The 20,973-nt window shown below is 37.3% G+C and overlaps 1 protein-coding gene across 1 annotated transcript in view; it reads left to right on the plus strand.

Moving 5' to 3' along the window:
* The window catches only part of CD109 (CD109 molecule), a 131,598-nt gene extending 112,622 nt beyond the window's left edge, over positions 1–18,976 (plus strand). The window contains exons 29-33 of the mRNA XM_055330053.1: positions 883–948; positions 5,797–5,939; positions 9,665–9,812; positions 11,726–11,828; positions 13,982–18,976. Of these exons, the coding sequence (XP_055186028.1) occupies positions 883–948; positions 5,797–5,939; positions 9,665–9,812; positions 11,726–11,828; positions 13,982–14,157 (636 nt within the window). The 3' untranslated portion in view covers positions 14,158–18,976. The remainder of the gene's footprint in view (positions 1–882; positions 949–5,796; positions 5,940–9,664; positions 9,813–11,725; positions 11,829–13,981) is intronic.
* The last annotated feature ends 1,997 nt before the right edge of the window (positions 18,977–20,973 follow it).

The following is a 20,973-nucleotide window of genomic DNA, read 5'->3' on the forward strand; positions in this document are numbered from 1 at the left end:
CTGAGCTGGGGAAGAAAGGAAGGGATAAGAACTTTGGAAAGATTTTGAAAAGGAGAAAATATGGGCTCTATCATGTTGGGAAAGGAATGAACACCTGCTGAGTTCCTATTCTTTGCAGGCATTGTGCCAGATTTCTTTACATGTGCTATTACATTTGCTTCTCAAACCAACACTAAGAAAGTAAGTACTTTGGTCCCTCCCATACACATGATAAAACAGGTTGAGAGAGGTTAAGTAACTTAATCAAGATCATGTTGCTACTAACAGTAAAGCTAAGATTTGAACCCATGATTTCTGACCATATTCTTTCCAGCTGTACCGCATGTCCTCTTAGGAGATTGATAGAATCAATAGTAGGATTCTTACTTTAAAATAGGATAAAGGCATATCATAGACCCTAACTTTATTCCTGTGGTTAACCTGGTGGGAAGCTGAGAATAATGGATGAAAGTGATAACTTCAAGGCTGGAAACTGAGGAAGAGGGTTGATGGTGAAAGAAAAAGGAGTTGTGTTAACTAAAGTACAGTGATCATGCACCACTGTGTTCCAGGAGGGCCAGAGGATTAGGTGCTGACCAAGGGAGATTGGAGGAGTGAGATGATTTTTGTTTCTTGTATCTCTTGCTTCAGCACCTATTGAAGGGCAGGCAGCCCTATCACCTCTTCAAAGGGTAGAGATGAGGGTGAGTGAAGAGTGGGCCTTTCCTTTGCCTTCATCTCTCTTACCTGGTTGGCCTATAGCTGACATGTGAGGCCATGTACAATTCTTAGAGCTTTTCACAGTTGGCTTATACTCCTAGCGAGGGATAACACTGATTTCTTGTGCTATCTGGAAGGTTCTAGATATGGAGCCTTGTTCACCTTTTTTCTATCTTTATTCAGCTTGCTGTGGCACAGCCAACTGCAGTTAATATTTCCGCAAGTGGTTTTGGATTTGCTATTTGTCAGGTATGTAACAATGTTTATTTTTGTTTAGTTCAATATGACTTGTGATGATAATTCTTTTGTTTGGGGTACTGCTATATCTGTAACTTAGATAATGTATAAAATTCTTAAGGATGTAGATCTGTGACTTAGGTAAGATAAATCACTCTTTTTAATAAAAAGTATTAGAGATGTTACTTCTAGTCAGTAGACAACAGCCAAATGGATTGATAATCTGAAAAATATTTCTCGAGTATTATATGCTTTTTGAAGTTTCCTAACTTCCAATATGATTCATGCAAGTTGTTGGAACTCCCATCTTTTTTGTGAAAATACAGCTCAGGAATCTCAGTTTCTACTATGACTTGATAATAAATGCAGTAAATTTTGCCTGTAACTTCTTAATATTCATCTAACAATATAAAGTTCAACATGGTATTATAAGGAATTGACTTGAAGATGGAAAATGTGTCCCTTTAATGTAAAATCTTATATAATTGTTGGCTAATTGAATTTAAATTAAAAAATAAAATCTTATATAATAGTAAATAAAACAATTAGAGCATGATACATTCAGTGCTTTGCTATAAGAATAAAATGAAAAAAAAAAAACTTACCCTTAATGGTGCAGTAGAATGGATAAAGAAGATGTGGTTTATGTATACAATGGACTATTACTCAGCCATTAGAAATGACAAATACCCATCATTTGCTTCGACGTGGATGGAACAGGAGGCTATGCTGAGTGAAATAAGTCAATCAGAGAAGGACAAACATTATATGGTCTCATTCATTTGGGGAATATAAAAAATAGTGAAAGGGAATAAAGGGGAAAGGAGAAAAAATGAGTGGGAAATATCAGAAAGGGAGAAAGAACATGAAAGACTCCTAACTCTGGGAAACGAACTAGGGGTGGTGGAAGGGGAGGTGGGCGAGGGGTGGGGGTGACTGGGTGATGGGCACTGAGGTGAGCACTTGATGGGATGAGCATTGGGTGTTATTCTGTATGTTGGCAAATTGAACACCAATAAAAAATAAATTATTATAAAAAAATAAAATGGAAGTCGTATGTAAAATCCTGAATGGAATAGTTATTATACTACTTAATACATTGAAAATTATAGGGACTTGACATAATCCTTTTGGAAACCAAAAATAATATGTTATAGGACCAAAAAAGGTTATGTGCTTGGTTAAAGTATACAAACCAAATAAACCCTGAAAGATTTACTGAGAAAGTTAAAAAAATGCTATTATAGAGAAAAGGTACTTTCCCAAAACCAGGACAACTGTTTTAGTTGAAAGAAAAAGTATACTTGCTGAGTAGGGCAGATAGATGGTCAGGTATGATTTCAAAACTTCCAAATAATTCTAAGATTATTTGTATAATATTCAAAGCACAGTTGTAAATGTTTTTTAAAAGGCAAGGAAAAATGATCACAGTTAAAAGGACATATTGAACAAAAAGGATAGAAAGAGAAAAGAGTGAATAATTTATATTTATCTTTACTAACAGAGGCCATGTGAAAATTCTCATTCTCAAGAAGTCTTTTAAAGCAAACAGAATATCCAAAAGTAAATACACAGGATATTTTAGATGTAATTTAAAAATTATGTGTACTTAAATCACCAAATTGGTTGGCATTCAGTCTTGATTAAACTGAATGTAGATAAATTACTGAAGCCAAATGAGTCTTAGCTGAGCTTGGAAGAACACAGGAGTAAATGTGGTACCTACTGGTCAGAATGCTCACTACTCCAAATCTGTATCAACAATGCAGAAAACAAAAGGTAGATACCTATAGACACTTCTTTTTTTTTTTTTCCAAAAGTAATAAATGGTTTAATGTGAAAAGTCTCTCTTGCTTCTCCTATTTCACAGTTTCTTTTTTTTAATTTATTTTTTATTGGTGTTCAATTTACCAACCTACAGAATAACACCCAGTGCCCGTCACCCATTCACTCCCACCCCCCGCCCTCCTCCCCTTCTACCACCCCTAGTTTGTTTCCCAGAGTTAGGAGTCTTTATGTTCTGTCTGCCTTTCTGATATTTCCCACACATTTCTTCTCCCTCCCCTTATATTCCCTTTCACTATTATTTATATTCCCCAAATGAATGAGAACATATAATGTTTGTCCTTCTCCAATTGACTTACTTCACTCAGCATAATACCCTCCAGTTCCATCCACGTTGAAGCAAATGGTGGGTATTTGTCATTTCTAATGGCTGAGTAATATTCCATTGTATACATAAACCACATCTTCTTTATCCACTCATCTTTCGATGGACACCGAGGCTCCTTCCACAGTTTGGCTATTGTGGCCATTGCTGCTATAAACATCGGGGTGCAGGTGTCCCGGCGTTTCATTGCATCTGTATCTTTGGGGTAAATCCCCAACAGTGCAATTGCTGGGTCGTAGGGCAGGTCTATTTTTAACTCTTTGAGGAACCTCCACACAGTTTTCCAGAGTGGCTGCACCAGTTCACATTCCCACCAACAGTGTAAGAGGGTTCCCTTTTCTCCGCATCCTCTACAATATTTGTGGTTTCCTGCCTTGTTAATTTTTCTCAACTAATATTCGATAAAGGAGGAAAGACTATCCATTGGAAGAAAGACAGTCTCTTCAATAAATGGTGCTGGGAAAATTGGACATCCACATGCAGAAGAATGAAACTAGACCACTCTCTTGCACCATACACAAAGATAAACTCAAAATGGATGAAAGATCTAAATGTGAGACAAGATTCCATCAAAATCCTAGAGGAGAACACAGGCAACACCCTTTTTGAACTCGGCCAAAGCAACTTCTTGCAAGATACATCCACGAAGGCAAAAGAAACAAAAGCAAAAATGAACTATTGGGACTTCATCAAGATAAGAAGCTTTTGCACAGCAAAGGATACAGTCAGCAAAACTAAAAGACAACCTACAGAATGGGAGAAGATATTTGCAAATGACATATCAGATAAAGGGCTAGTTTCCAAGATCTATAAAGAACTTATTAAACTCAACAGCAAAGAAACAAACAATCCAATCATGAAATGGGCAAAAGACATGAAGAGAAATCTCACAGAGGAAGACATAGACATGGCCAACATACACATGAGAAAATGCTCTGCATCACTTGCCATCAGGGAAATACAAATCAAAACCACAATGAGATACCACCTCACACCAGTGAGAATGGGAAAAATTAACAAGGCAAGAAACCTATAGACACTTCTTATAATGGAGAAACAAATTATTAAATAGTTGGTCACCTGGGAATGTACTAAGAAAGGAAAGAAACCTCTCAGGTTTACAGTAAATGTTAACCTCTTTCAAGTACTAAAATGCTAAGCTGTTGGAAATAAACTGCAAGATGTTTCAAAGTTCTCTAAAAGAGCAGTTGAGCTTTTCGTGGGTCAAACGTTAACCCCAATACTAAGTTATAGATGCATATTAATTATGACCCAGAGGACAAAACTAGTAGTTCTTGTTTGTTTCCTATGACTTTGGTCTCTAAAGGACGATTGCATACCACGGGAAAGGGGATAATGGAAATAACAGAGATCATTTCTCCAGTTTTATGAAACCATTCTTCAGCTCCTCCAAGAATATTCTAAAATTTTAATTGTAGTTTAAGAAAGAGTTGGAGAATGTCCAGAGTGAGATAAGCAGAATGATCAAGGGGATGAAGGGATTCTATGAGCTGTGTGTAGCAGAATAAAAAGTTAGAACTCTTAGGTCTGAAAGATGAAGGCTTAAAAAGAAGATTTATTATTTATTTGTTTTTTAAATGATTTATTCATTTTAGAGATAGAGAGTGCAAGCAGGGGGAGGAGCAAAGGGCAAGGAGACAAGTAGACTCCACACTGAGCACAAAGCCCAGTGTGGGCTTGATCCCCCGACCCTGAGATCATGACCTGAGCCAAAATTAAGAGTTGGATGCTTACCCGACTCAGCCACCCAGGTTCCCTAGAAAGAAGATTTTTTTTTTTTTAAATGTGAAAATCTATAGAGGGACTAGATGTTTAGTTCTAAGGTGTGTGTGTGTGTGTGTGTGTGATTCAAGTGTAAGAGAATACATTTCATAACAATGGTAAAGCTTATGAACCTTGGTATCAATGAAGGTAGAAGAGTTACAAAATTGAAATAGATTCCAATTCAACTTGGCATGAGGCAGGGGTAGGAAATTTTGAGTATATCTCCAAGCTTCTGATCTTAGGAACTGTTTGGGAAACAAAAAAAAAAAAAAAAAAAAATCCAAATTTGTCCTCACATTTGCCCAGTGTTGCCACAGCACCTTTCACTAATGGTAGGCACAGAGTATTTGCTGAAAAAGATCCAACTGTCTTGAAATCCATCATTTATTTTATCATCTTTTAAAAATATTGTACAACCAAAAAGAATACTGAACAGTTGAACAGTTTTCTGTTCAACCAGGGCTCTTAAATATTTTTGTTTTGGTTTAGCTTCCTGAGTTTCTAAGGTTTCAGTTTGTGAAAAATGACACCAGTTGGGCAGCAGAGCTTAGAAATTGGTGGATGCTTTCAAGAAAGAAATAGGCAATTGTTTCACTTTTCCCCTAATGTGAATATTTTATGTTCTTTGAAAAAAAACCCAATACCTGTGAATATCATGAAGGTCTATACCTGTTCTGGAGTATTACCTAAAATTTTTCTCAATTTTTAAGATCATTCTTATGAACTTTTATAATATTTGTTAATGATACTTTGTTAGCTAGTAAAACTAATTTTTCTTTTTTTACAAATCTAGTTGCTTTTATACCAAAAAGAATCATTATCTAATATTTAAAATATGTAATGATGGCAGTTTATTGCTAATAATTGTGACTAACTTATTATTTATGCCTATTTATTTGTTGCAGTTTAATGTTATTTATAATGTGAAAGATTCGGGTTCTCAGAGAAGACGGAGATCCCTTCAAGACCAAGAAGCCTTTGATTTAGATGTTGTTGTAAAAGACAGTAAAGATGATATCAATCACTTGAATTTGAATGTATGCACAAGGTTGGTATTGCCTTCAGTCCTTTCTCTTTTTTTTTTTTTTTTTTAAAGATTTTTAAGATTGATTTTTGAGAGGGAGAAAGAGTACATGTGATGGGGAGAAGGGCAGAGGGAGAGGAAGAGAGAAAGAACCCTAAGCAGAGGGAGAGGGAGAGAGAAAGAACCCTAAGCAGGCTGATGCTCAGCTCTGAGCCTGATGTGGGGCTCAGTCTCACAACTCTGAGATCGTGACCTGAGCCAAAATCAAGAGTCAGATGCTTAACCAACTGAGCCACCCAGGCACCCTAGATTTGAAAATGTATATATATGTAGTTATCTAACTATATCAATATAAGGAGTTAATATTTAACAAAGATTTCAGTTATGTAATATACTTCAGATTACAAACTAGAAATATTGCTTAATTATATATATTTAAGTATTTTTTAATGTGTCCAGAATTATTTACAAGGTTTCCTTGTGTTTATAACTTTGAATAGAAAAATTTCATAAAATGTGAGTCTAATGAAAATTTTAAGTTAACCAATCATGTTTAATACTCTAAAAATCGGTTATTTCTTGGTTAGTAATTTTCTCTTAAATAATTATTCCAGGTTTATGTTTAACCTTTAGTAGTATGCTTTACCCCAAGACTTCATAAGAACATGCAAGTTTAACGAAGAGAATAGTTTTTGTAGGCACAGTGAAAATGCTCCAGCTTAGAAGGTCTTCACCTTGGTTAAATAGGCACTTTTAGTTTCCAGGAGTACTTAATAAGGTGATTCTTTTTTTTTTTTTTAATAAGGTGATTTTTAAATTCAGTCTGTATCCACACATCTGAGGATCTTGTTAAGTCAAAAGGAAAAGGGGTTCCAACTCAAATCTGCTGACTTCACAGTTTCAGTCTGTGAAGCTGCCTTCTTCAGCTTTCTTGGTCATTCTAATGCATACACAAGTTTGAGAGCAAATCCTTTAGAAGGTTCTTGAACATTCTAGGGTTGAACCCCCTAGTGTTCTAGTTGAAATTTGCTTGTTGTTGGGCTGGAAGCCACGGATGTGGTCCTGAGCTGCCAGATGTACTTTAAAGTCATCACTGGGTGTTTCTGCAGGTGGCCAACCTTTTAGCCATCACTTGAATCCAATCTCCTCCATTGCTGCTACCATCTTTACTGTTTTTGGGCTTTAACGTTCATGATTTTGGTATAAAATTTCACATGTGTTTGTCCCTTCATTACTGGGCAGTTTTGACCCTCAGTAGGGGGATATTAGACTTTCTTCAGTGGCTTCCTTTTTAGCTGAGAAGAACGTAGAACTCCCATTATTGTTTATGAAGCTTATGATTGGGTCCTTTTCCAGAATAATGGTATCAAGTTATTATTATTATTGTAAGTAATAATAAGCTACATTTATCACAAGCTTACATGCCAGACATTGTACCAAGGACTTTTCTTTAAAAAGATTTTATTTACTTATGAGAGAGAGAGAGAGAGAGAGGGAATGAGTAGGGCGGAGGGGCAGAGGGAGAGAAAGAGAGAAGCAGGCTCCTTGCTGAGCAGGGAGCCCACTGTGGGGCTCAAGCTCAGGACACTGGGATCATGACCTGAGCTGAAGGCAGACGCTTAACCACTGAACCATCCAGGAGCCCCTGTATCAAGCAGTTTTACATGTATCTCATTTAATCTTTACAATAACTTTACAAAGCAGGTAGTATTATTGTCCCTGCTTTTCTCATTCATTCATTCATTCATTCATTCAGTAAATATCAGTTGAGTCTCCATTATGTGCCAAACACTGTGTCAGATATTGGATGGTGATCTACAAAAGACACAGGCCCTGTCTTCATGGAAATTACTGTTTGGAGGTGAGACAGAGAGAAATTAATAAAAACATATCTTTTTAAAATTTAAATTCAGTTTGTTAACATACAGTATAACACCTAGTGCTCATCATGTCACGTCCCCTCCTTAGTGCCTGTCACCTGGTTACCCCATCCCCTCACCCACCTCCCTTCAGTGACCTTCAGTTTGTTTCTCAGGAGTATCTCACGGTTTGTCTTCCTTTCTAATTTAAACTTAAATCTTCTAAATAAGTGTTAAAATTCTAGTTTTGAAGTGGGCAAAGCAGAAAAGTCTTTGGAATTGTGAGAGGGAGTTTACCTAGGGAGGTTAATTGAAGAAACAGATAAGGAAAATTAGGTGAAAGTAGGATTCAGATCATGATGGGGACTCATTACTTATAAGGGCTCATGAAAGGATGCACAAGTCCCAATCTTACCCTATCATCAGGAATCAGATGGGCAATAGCCTTTGATAGATGACTTTCCTCTTTTTTTTTTTGGGAGAAACTAGAGAAGGGAACAGTTTTCATGTGAGAGTAGTAGTTTTATAAAGAGGGTTTGGATGCTGCTACGAGTCTTCTGAGAAAAATCTGATATGAATACAAATAACATTTTCAGTGAAATTTTTCAGTGGCACTTAATAAAAAGAAAAACCGATATTTTAGGCACTTTATTCCCATCAGTAGGGTTCAAGCCCTTACTCATCTCGGACAAGATTTTCTGTGTGTGGCATGGTCATTTGACAAATTCTGCTCTGGGCTGGTAGAAAGACCAGGTTAACCAAGGCACTTTTGATGATGTACTAAAAGTCATCATATTTAATTGGATTGGCTGTTCTTCTCATCTTAAATGTTTGCTCAGACACAAACCTCTGGCTGCAGTGGACTTACTAGTTTTCAAAAGCATCTCTTTTGGCTTAGTGCATCCCTCCACAGATGGTTTCACTTGTTTGGGATTGCTGAGCCAGCTGTTGTCGGCAGTTGTACTATATGGCTTTTCAATCAGTCATGTTTGGCAGCCATTGGTTTGTTGCTCTAAAAAGCAAGGTTCTCCACCAGCCCTTCTTGCTTTTGCCATCTGAAGGGACAACAGAAACCCACTTAACAATGTTCTGATCCTTTCACGTTGTAGACAGACTCCTTTCCATAACCACACTGGGCTCTTTCAACTCCAAACAAAAAGCTCTTGCCACCTATTCATTTTTGGAAAACTGTTTATTTTAAAGGAGACCAAACACTGTTGGTGCCCAGATTGTTTGATGCTCACATTGTGTAGGACAGGGTGAGAGAACAATGTAGTGTAACAGAATTTTCCAAGGCTTATAATTCCCACTAGGTGGCCAAAGAAAACACAGAATGTGCTCCAAGTACATTTTGAAGAACAAAGGAAAAGACTCTCCCTACTGGTCTTCTTTTTCTAAAACCAGATGAAGAGAAGATTGCTTAAAGTTCTGGCGGTGGTCTGCTGCTAAGTGGTCAAGTTTTCAGTTTCTTTTTCAGTTCCTGGCTTTCAGCTGGAAAGCTTAGTGGTGCCAACTTCTGAAAAAATTAAAAATGCAATTCAATTTGGAATCCCCCCCAGAACACAGAGTTGCCCACTGAAAGGGCATCCAGGTTGTGCTTGTTACAATATATGGGCCCAAGGTTGATACATTGCAGGCATTTCATGTCAAACAGATGCATTGCTAAGTCATTATTCCTCATGTGGTTGAAAATCATAAGAATTTCATATCTATAAGGAAAGGATTGCCAGTTTTATAATTTTCTATAGTGATTTTTTTTTTTACTTCAACTAAACAGTAAGTACTTGGAATAATACTTGGAATTTTTAATTTATATGTGAAGAGAGTTTGCCAGTAGCTTTAGGTTTTTCCTAAAGGATTTTCTTCTTTCCATCCTTTCCTCTGATTTAGATTTTTGGGCCCAGCTAGAAGTGGCATGGCTCTGATGGAAGTGAACCTCCTCAGTGGTTTTACGGTGCCTTCAGACGCGATTCCTCTGAGCGAGACAGTGAGGAAAGTGGAACATGATCATGGAAAACTCAACCTATATTTAGATTCTGTAAGTAGTAAAATGTGAGTTTTATGTGGTTAACTAGTGACAAGGCTGCCATTTATTGTGTTGGAAAGTCTGCCCTACTCTAGGCCTATATCCTTTGTCTTTTTTTTTTTTTTAAATATTTGAATGACTACTGTGTCATTTTTTTTTAAATTTTTTTTTAATTTTTATTTATTTATGATAGTCACACAGAATGAGAGAGAGAGAGAGAGGCAGAGACACAGGCAGAGGGAGAAGCAGGCTCCATGCACCGGGAGCCCGACGTGGGACTCGATCCCGAGTCTCCAGGATCGCGCCCTGGGCCAAAGGCAGGCGCCAAACCGCTGCGCCACCCAGGGATCCCCTCCTTTGTCTTTATTTCAGCTTTATGTGTCCCCTGAATGACCCAAATGTGGCAATCTTATATTGTCTCCCCTAAAAAGCCATCACTATAAAGTCAACTTAAAGACAAGGTTATTAATGATGAGCCTGATGAAAGTCTTGATAACTAAGTCATTATTTCATGTCAGATGTAAACCTATGTAAAAAATGGGTAGGAAATATCAGAAAGGGAGACAGAACATGAAGATTCCTAACTCTGGGAAATGAACTAGGGGTGGTGGAAGGGGAGGAGGGCGGGCGGTGGGGGTGAATGGGTGATGGGCACTGAGGGGGGCACTTGACGGGATGAGCACAGGGTGTTATTCTGTATGTTGACAAATTGAACACCAATAAAAAAGAAATTTATTATTAAAAAAATTGTCACATTGTAACTTCAAAAATTCTGTCCAGGTCTCAGTTTGAGAACCCCTCTGCCTTAGGGAATTGCTAAAATTATGTCTGTAAATGTTGACAATGAAAGCTTTAATTATGAGTTTTAAAATGCTTTCATGGAGCTTTTAATAAGTCCCAAAGTGTTTAATATTCCTGCAATAAATATATATATTAGGTGCTTAAATCATAGAAGAATATTCTCGAGGTTTAGTCTTTATACAAATTATTATATGATTTTCATGTACTCTTCTCTTTGTTGTATGAAAATTACTGATCCAAAAATAAGGTGCATAAAATATATGAGAGAAACATAGTGAAGAATTCAAGACTGTAGTTGTATGTCTCAAAACTTCTGGGATATAACTTACTCTTTTTTCTAACATCTCTGTGAAACTTTTAGGTTGAATCAAAATTGAGTTCTTAAGTGTTCTTAGGATTTCATGTTATATTGGGGGAATACCTATGTTTCTCATTCCAGTTTTGCCAAGTAAGAATCAGAAATATATTGCTTTAGCGATATGTACGCTTAAAAAAAAACTAGTTCCTGAACATTCTCATTTGTTTTAGGACTTCAAAAACCATTCTGGCCAAAACTCTGTTAAAAGTCATTCAAAATCTCTAGCTTGTTTCTTTGTTCAAGAGTTTTTATATATTACATACTGCTTGAATACCATGGGCTTGATTTTGAACATGAAACACAAGTTTAAGGTTTTTATTTAATATTATGATTGGTTGTGGAGCTTTCCTCTTACTGGGTGAGGTTGCTCCCCTGAGCTGAGGGCAATTCTTAAGAGAAGGGTGCTGCTGTGAGCTATCAGCAGCACCCAAGGTGGGTGCATTGCCTGAGGTGGGGATTAGATAAGGCACCAGGGCCCAGGAGCGTGCATCCATGGACTTGCTGCTTTCTTAACCTCTCTGATTCTCAGTATTGCTTTTGGTAAAATGGAAGTGAGTACAATACCTAATCTTGAAGAATTGTTTTATGAGTTAAATGAGATAATTTATATAGAGTGCTTATTACCATAGTACTGGGCACATAGAAATTCTCCCTAAATGTTAGTCTCTATCCATTTCCTAAAATGATAAGAAAAAGAAATGTCTTTTGCTTTATCATGAACACATCATCTGTCACCCCCTTAAGAGTCTTTTGTATTGTTTTCAAGGTAAATGAAACCCAGATTTGTGTTGATATTCCTGCTGTGAGAAACTTTAAAGTTTCAAACACACAAGATGCTTTGGTGTCCATCGTGGATTACTATGAACCGAGTAAGTGTGTTCTAGAGTTCCTAATACGTTAGAAGTTAAGCCAGACATTCATTTATTTCAAGTGGCCACCTATTTTGTGTGTGGGGAGGGTAGGAAGTGAAGTACAGGAGATGAGCTTTCCATTTAAATGAAGACAATTGATAATTTTAAAAAGTCACATGATAGCATTTAGCAGATGAATACAAAAAAGTCATTATCTTTCCTAATAAGATATGGTTAGGCTATTCCTCATGTTTCAGGTTTTTAAGTCACAATTCCAAAATTTACAAAGAAAACTGACATAACTGTGAGTCCAGTTATGTGCAGTTTCCAAGGTTTTGCCTCTGTTCCAAACATCCCTTCCATCTGTTTTCTATTTTAAAATGGGATTTCTTCAGGAGAGAAAATAAGCCTAATTTACAGTATAAAAGATTGGGATGGGTTAAGCTGAGTCTGTTGTTTTGCTAAAATTTATACATTATATCAGATTTTTTTTTTTAGTATATCAAGAAGAAGATAGTCCTGTTTGGAAAATAACCTGAACTTCTTTGATTTTCCTGGTGACTTCCTACTTTATAAAATGTTAAATATTCAAGATGTGAAAGTGGAGATCTGGTTTGTAGATTACCCAAGTTAGGACTACTCTACACTCAGTCACAGAGTAACATTTTGAGAGTGTATGATCTCTGTAATTCTAAAAAGTTGTACTCTGAGTGAGTACTCCTGGTGGCTCAGAATCATCAGAGTGCACTGAGAATCGTTAACATTTTGACGTGTTCTGTAGTTGTAGATAATTATACTCTAAAGTAAAATGGACTTATTAACATTAGAGGTATTCGATAGAGGATCATTGAAGATTAAGGTTAAGAACACCAGTTCTTTCTTCTTCTGAGTCAACAAGTCTCAGCATTTGCCTCCTGGTAGAATTGGGGAAGAGCATTTGCCCAGGTTTGTATGGGAGGTTTGGGGAAAACACTGAGGACAGCATTTCTTTTCTGGTGGAATGATGGGATACACTGTGGAGACTCAGTGGTAGTGTTTCATCATCCAACTTTGGAATTCAAACTAGTCGCAAAAATTCTCCAATTGATGTTTCTTCAGTAAATAGAGAATATTTTAAACATTCAAGAAACAAAATATTCAGCCTATGTAAATTTTTTTGGGGAAAGCAACTTATTTATGAGGGAGACATTTTCAAATGAAAATATGGGAAAGGTCAGAAATAATAAAAACCTGAAAACCAGCTTTGAAGATCCTAAAATTAAAAAACATATAATAATAAAAATACTTTAAAATATAACATTAAAAATCATGAAGAAATCTGAAAATAGAATGTTTTTAAAAACTGTAAATATAAAAATCATATATGTCATATAGCAAGTTTACTATAGTGCTGTAGGTTTCCTTATCTAGCTCTAAAAAAATATTAGCTTATACTGTAAAATTTACCCAAGTTGATTGGTTTTTGGATGCTACCTGCTCAACATTTTGAAATATTGAGATGCATTACATATGCAGGCTTCTCCACATTTTTATATTTTTTAATAAAGCCCACGGTAAATCTTCTAATGATTTGAGCTTTGCTTGAATGCATAGAAAATGACACTCTAAAATAATCTCTCATGGAGGTTAAACAATTCTCAATCCAAAGTCCTTGTTCTGGGAAGAGATTGGTGTGTATGTGGGATTGCAGTGGGCTGCTGCAGTGTGTTTTCCCACTGAGTGCCGGCCAACTGCTGGTGGTGGACACCGTGCCAGGAAGGCACTGTTTCTTTCTTAGATTTGGTTAGCAGTGTGGGCCCCTCCTGAGCATTTCAGTTGTTTGTTTGTTTCTTTTTTTTTTTCCTTAAAGATTTTTATTTATTTATTCATGAGAGACACAGAGAGAGAGAGAGAGAGAGAGAGGCAGAGACTGGTGGAGGGAGAACCAGGCTCCCTGCAGGGAGCCTGATGCAGAACTCAATCCCAGGACCCCAGGATCATGTCCTGAGCTGAAGGCAGATGCTCCATCACTGAGCCACCCAGGCATCCCTTCAGTTGTTTCTTGTAAAGAAAAATACAATTATGTGAAGAATAGAAAATTCAGAGAAGTGTACTGAAATGCTCTTAAGTTTTGGCAGAGTATATGTTTCTAAACAAGTGATCCATGTAAACTAATATCTGCCTCCACACAGGGAGACAAGCGGTGAGGAGTTACAACTCAGAAGTGAAGCTGTCTCCTTGTGACCTCTGTGGGGATGATCATGGATGCAGTCCTTGTGAGAGAGGAGCAGCGGCCACTCCTTGTCATTCTACAGTCATTGTTGTGTTCTGTTTTATGCTGCTGTTCTCTATACAGCAGTGGCTGTGATTCATTTTATAAGGACTCCATGTAACATTGACATTTCTGGAAGTCATACGTGATTGAATTGTCTTTATTACCAAGTATTGCTTCTATTTTTGAAAAACAATGTTTTTCTTCTTATGGGGTTGTGGGGGATGGTGCACAACAGGTCCTAGCGTGTATAGCTGCATAAATGCTGTCTTTACCTGACTTGTGTAGAACAAAAAAAAATCAGAGTCTTGCAGTTGTGCGTCTTTATTTCCCCCCCCCTCTTAAAAATCATTTAAGGGTGTTTCATGGAGGTCATTTTTCCCAGAATAAAGGTGTTATTTTAGATTACTCTTTTTATTTCCTAGAAGAAATGAGCCTAGATTCTTAAGCATTACTATACACCAGTGTTGGCTTCAGCATTAAACATATTAAAGTCTGGGAACTGGGAGAAAGCAACCAGAAGGAGGAGCTTGCTCTGTTCTGTTCCCACATCTATCCACCCCTATTTGCCACCCTACCTTATCCCCAGTGGTCTCAGTATATCCTTCTTAATTGGATATCACTTCTTTTATAGAATGTAGGAGGTGAGGGTTGGGTTTTTTTTTTTTTTTTAATTTTTAAGTGAAGTGGTGTTTTTTTTCACCCAATCTTTATCTCATCCACCAATCTTTACCCTTCCTGTTTTTCTTTTGGAGAGGAGAGGGGGAATGTGTGATTCAGAGCTTGAGGAGTTTACAGAAACCTGCCCTAGGGGGTCCTGGGTGCACTGCCCTCTCTCACTTCCTCATCCCCACACTTTGGCTCTGTTTCAGGAATAAGAGTCAGAAGGCATGGCAGTATGTGCCCTAGGTGATTTAGACTAGAAGATCCTAGACCAGAAGATGCAGCTTTGTTAGGAATGGGGGACAGTTAACCAGGGTCCGACAAGATCCTGTGTAAGACACAGCCAGCTGGTCTCCTTGTTGTCTGTGAAAGAAGCTGGATCTTGGGACCCCTAGGTGGCTCAGCAGTTGAGTACCTGCCTTCGGCCCAGGGCGTGATCCTGGAGCCCTGGGATCGAGTCCCACATCAGGTTTCTTGCATGGAGCCTGCTTCTCCCTCTGCCTGTGTCTCTGCCTCTCTCTCTCTCTCTGTGTCTCTCATGAACAAATAAATAAAATCTTAAAAAAAAAAAAAAAGAAGCTGGATCTTGATGGGGACCAGGAGAGGTGAACATGACCACTGACCTGAAGTATGGTAGGGTGTTGCTCAGCATCCTGTAGAAGCTCTCTAGACTCAGGTGTCTGAGCATCAGACAGCCAGCTGTCTGGTAACATCTAATGCTTATCTGAATCTTAAGATTTCTGAACTTTGACCACCTGGATAATTGGTTACCTTGTATTCTGAAGGGTAATATTAATTTATCTGGGTGAAAATTTTAAAGAAAAATTCCTTTTCTCCCATCCCTTTCCTTTTCCTCCTTTCTCTCTAACGTTCCTTCCTTCTTCCTTTCTTTTCCAAGCACATTGAAATATTTCAGATATATCAAAAATAAATTAAAGATCTCTTACTATATCTAAGAAATGATTTAATTTTGCTCCTTAGTTCCATGGCATTTCTCTCCAGTGAACATGGAGAAAATAATTGCCATGAACTCCAACAGTATTTCAACTGTTTAAAAATGAATCCATCAAAAATAAAGTATGCAAATAATATCTTTTAAAATTAATTTTTAAGACTTTTTTATCTTAGTGAATTTTAAGAAATTATAGTGGAGTGGATGTTCATAAATTGCTTTTGGGTATTTTGGATACCAAAGTAGGAGTTACCAACATTCAGTGTTTTAAAGCTTGAAACCTATAGAAAGTAGATCCTCAGAGAGTGCTCTATGGAGAGGAAGAAGATAAATATCAAATAAATAATCTTCTTGTATTTACTTTTAAGTGGGTAAAAGCTTGTTCTGTTACACATTTGAAACAGTCTGATCTAAAAATAGCATTTGTATGTTTGGGCCTTCCGCTATGGTGCTTTTGGCCTTTATATCCTAGGACTTCTTAAGCATGAAACTATCCTCTGATTAAGGGGGAGAGTGTTGGCAAAGGATATTCTCCTCGCCTGCCTTGCCCAGGGAACCTTATCCTGACCACTGGTATCTTATATTCTTCAGTAAATAATTTATGCTGAACTTCTTGTCTAGTATATTGGGAAACACTAGAATGGAAAGGCCAGTGGAAGATAGCATGTATCTTTTTTAGGCCATATATCCTCATTTAAAAACTAGAACTCTAATACTTTTTTGTGAAGTACTTCAGGTTTCCAGATTAAAAAATCATCTTGTAACTTCTCATAATGCGTCTCTTTTTATTATAAATTTATTAAAAGTGGAGGAGGAAGAAGGGGAGGAGGAGGTAGAGTAAGAAGTCAGTTAGCTGTACTACATGGTGTGTAGTATGGTGATGCCTTGTCTTTGTCCTTCTTTATATCTTTCTTAGAGAACTGACTTTGTTACATAGCAGTGGGGTGACATTAAAAGTGATTAAAAAGCCACAGGCAGAAGGGAAAAGGAGGACATATGGTAGTAATAACTAATAGTATAGACTATTTTATTTTCTTCATATTAAAAAAACCTCATTTTACCTTTAAGTTTGCTTATGCTGAGATTCTTCTGTTTAGAATGCCACCCATTTCATTTCCTGATATGAACTAATGTAAAATCTCCCCTTCTCTTTTACCGAATGGGAAACATTAAGACACCAGCATATGTCATTTCTGGTTTTGACTGGCCAGTGGTTCCAGAGACTGAATAACTAGCAGCCAAACAATTCAAAGATAGAACAACACTTTTATATGGGGTTTCCCCATCCTACTACCTTAACTTAGAATTCTAAAGAAGAAACTAAGGCAACCAGCAATTTGTTTGCTGTGTCTATGATTTCAGAAAAAACATGGCCGGTTGATGAAATGCTTTTTTTTTTTTATTGTATGGTTCTATTATACTTTATATCTTTAAAGTACTGTAACAATAGTATCTTTGGTTTAGTATTTTGGGTAAACTGTAATCTGAGGAGTATTGTGCTAATATAAAATCCAGATATACGCCTATTACCTAACAATATTACTTAATATATGCAATAGCATATCCTACATGTGGGGATTTTCAGAACTGTAGATAGCATAATTATCCCTGCTCCCATTCTTTTGAGCCTGGATATAGTTATTTTTTAAAATTTATATTTAGCCCCGATTTCTGTTAATGTAAAATATAGTTATAAATAGTCTGATACTATAGTACCAATTATCTTTGATATAATTCAATTATTTAATTCAACATTTCTGGCTATCCTATGACATTTAAAGAAAATTGGAGCTATCATTTTTCTTTGTTATCTTCAGAAAAAGGTATTTTATTAACCAGCTGGCATATAATCTAGAGTTTTTGTGACATCCTTACTTTTTTCTCATTTGCTTTATTGAAGTTTAATACTGATTTCTGTGGAAATATGGTGTAAATACCTACTCGATAAGGTTTCTTAACATAAAGACAGTACTTATTTGAATTTGCCAGATGGCTACCATGGGTCCAGATGCTATTAAATATTCCTAGGGGCATATTTTCTTGCACAGTTCAAGTCTGAGACATTATAGTAAGTGGACTTGCTCTTGGGTCAGCTTCAAAAACTATTCTACTTTCGGTAGAGGCTTCTGTTAGAAGAGTATATTCCTCATTTTTTGTTTTGTTTTGTTTTGTTTTCAGACTCCAATAAAGCACAGCACTTTTAAGAACTTAAAGAGTTGGGATCCCTGGGTGGCGCAGCGGTTTGGCGCCTGCCTTTGGCCCAGGGCACGATCCTGGAGACCCGGGATCGAATCCCACGTCGGGCTCCCGGTGTATGGAGCCTGCTTCTCCCTCTGCCTATGTCTCTGCCTCTCTCTCTCTCACTGTGTGCCTATCATAAATAAATAAAACAAAAAAAATTAAAAAAAAAAAGAACTTAAAGAGTTAATATTATCTATTCAAATATTTATGTTAATAGTCAATATCTTATGTTACATTGGGAGTAATTTGAGGTGCAATTATTTTTATCACTACTTTGAATAGAGTACTGTTTTCCTACTTTCTTCCAGAAACTAACCAGTAAATATAAATTTTTAATTAAGGATACATTAGTGAGAGTAGGCTTGTTTCAAAACTATTTCTAGCCAGTGTGTTTTTGTATGCCTCGTCAAAAGACAGTGCCATTTGCATCATTCCATAAACTATCATTTTCATTTCAGTTATTGTAACCCGGGAAAATAGATATTTTGTAGATGATTTCTGTGCTTTTCACTTCAAAGGACACGTTCACATTGATATGTGCATATCTCTGTAATAGGGATGAATGATTCTGATACATTTATTGCTTCATATTTAAGAATAATTTTATCTCATGTTGTCATGAGGCTATGATTTACCACTCTTCTGTCCAGTGCATTGAATTAGTGGTAGAGGGTAGTGCCATGTTCCATTTGTAGATCTTTAAGATTTATTTTTGATAGCTTCAGTAGAATGTGGCTCTTTTTTGGTCCTTCCAGGCTTTCTGTTTTAGAGTTTTAGTAGGGTGCAGCTGATGTAGTAGAGTCAATTTGTTTTCTACACAGGAAGCTTTGTACAATTTTATTCATTTCCCCTACCTTAAGCATCTCTTTTGCATATGAGAAGAATACTGTTGAAATAAAACATTATTTTCCCCCAAATTAAAGCATTGTATGCTAGTCAAAGTGATTCTGAAAGTTTAAATTTTTAAATGTTAGGATGTTTATGTTATTGTTAATTGTATTCTGTTATGTATTCAGTAGGAAATCATGGCTTATCAATAAAAATTAAAATTCCCATCTATTATTATCAGTGTTCTTTTTATTTTAGTTTAAATAATGTCTGTCACATCTCCTTGACCTAAACCTATTTAACTGTGAGAAATGAGATGTCGGAGAGTGGTTTATTGTGTTACAGGAGTTTGACATGAGTGAGGTGAAAGGAGCAACCACCAACCTGCTTCACCTCCCTCCATATGCTTTGCTTCTGGGTTGAAGTGAGGTCTGTGGAGAGGTAAGTGATAAACCAATAAAAAAATGTGAAATGAGGACCTACTCACTCAACTTGTGGAAATTTTATAGAAATAGACAATACACAGTTTGTGTGCACAAAAGAAGGGAGGCATGGATTGTTGTCTCTGGATGGGTTCCTGTGAGTCTGAGGTTATCTCTAATTCTCACAGTGGACCAGAGGTGGTGCTTGGCTTTGAGAGTTGTTGGATTCTCTTCTCCTTCCTGCTATTGCTTGGGTCATCTTTTCTGCTAAGGTGATCTAAAATTGGACCTTAAGGAAGATCCAGGTAACAATTTATTTGAGGTCACTAGTGATAAATCCAGATTCAGGAGATTCAGAGATGGGGCGTTGTGCCCCTTGATCTAGTCACGCTGCACAGGCACATGAGACATCACCCCCAGACTTTTGCAGTGTCCCCACAAGGGACGCTGCCAGGAGAGGAGGTAGTGGGTGTATTCTCGCAGCTTTCTCTAGGCTCTCTTCCTCTTCTCCCGCAGCTTTTATCTGTGTTCTCATCCTAAAGCTCCCACCTTCTCCACTTCTCCTCTCAGAAATCTGCAAGTGCTAAGGTTCCCTTCTGTCTTCCATTTTCTCTTGGTCTCATGTGAGCAGCCAGCCAAGCTTTCTGTCCTCTGCCTGTTCTGCTGCTGGGTCATGTCCCTAGGGTGGAGGAGTGATGAAAACCCTTTGGATGATTCTCCACTCTGATTGGTAGTTGGCTTTTATTCTCTTGTAGGTTATCCTGGTGATCTAAAAGGTCAGACAACTGCATGAAATCAGGATGGAGACATGAAATGGCAGAAGACACGAACAAGGCTTGATGGTTCAGCAAAGTATGAGTCAGTGATGAGAGAGCCAATACCTTCAGTTGCTCAACAAGGGAGGTGTTAGTTTGGGTGTAGCTTGCATGTTTCAGCGTGTTGCACCAAGTACTAAGGCCACAATTTAAGAAGGTAAGACCACCTGGAGTCCATATGGGGTCCATATGGGGCAGAGGGACTTTAATGGTGTTGGGATGAAACATCACAGGATGTGGGGGATGCTCAACTGGTGAAAGAAACAATGTGGACTCTTAACACCCTTTAAATATCTGAAGGGCTATCACCTGCAAGCTCACATTGCGGAACTGTTATAAGTGGGTAGATTTTGGCACAATATTAGGAGGAATTAAATAGAACATCCTTATTTCAGAAGACGGTGACTCCATGATCCCTAAAGGGGTTTGGTGGAGCCTGATCACCAATGGCAGACATTTTTAAATGGGACAGGCTCCATTTTTTTTTGCACTGAGCATTAAAAATGTTGAGAGTTGAGAGGTTTTCCAGTTTAGCTCCTATTATAGATTGAATTGTGTTCTCAAAAGAATGTTGAAATCCTAACCCTCAGTGCCTCTGAATATAACCATATTTGGAAATAGGATTGTGGCAGATGTAATTAGGTAAGATAAGGTCATACTTCAGTAGGGAGGGCTCTTCTACTAATATGACTAGTATGACTAGTATCCTTATAAGAGGGCTCTTCTACTAGTATGACTAGTGTCCTTATAATAAGATGGATAAATGAAGACAGAGACACACTGGGAGAATGCCATATGATGACAAGGCTGAGATTGGATTTGTGCAACTGCAAGCCAAGGAATGCCCAAGATTACGAGCAAGCCATTAAAAGCTAGAAAGGATATGGAAGGATTTCTGTTGACACCTTGATTTCAGACTTTCAGCATCCAGAACTGTGAGACAATAAACTTCTCTTGTTTTAAGCTACCCAGTTTGTGTTACTTCATTACA

The sequence above is a fragment of the Nyctereutes procyonoides genome, unplaced genomic scaffold (assembly GCF_905146905.1).
Source record: "Nyctereutes procyonoides isolate TBG_1078 unplaced genomic scaffold, NYPRO_anot_genome, whole genome shotgun sequence".
Lineage (NCBI taxonomy): Eukaryota > Metazoa > Chordata > Mammalia > Carnivora > Canidae > Nyctereutes > Nyctereutes procyonoides.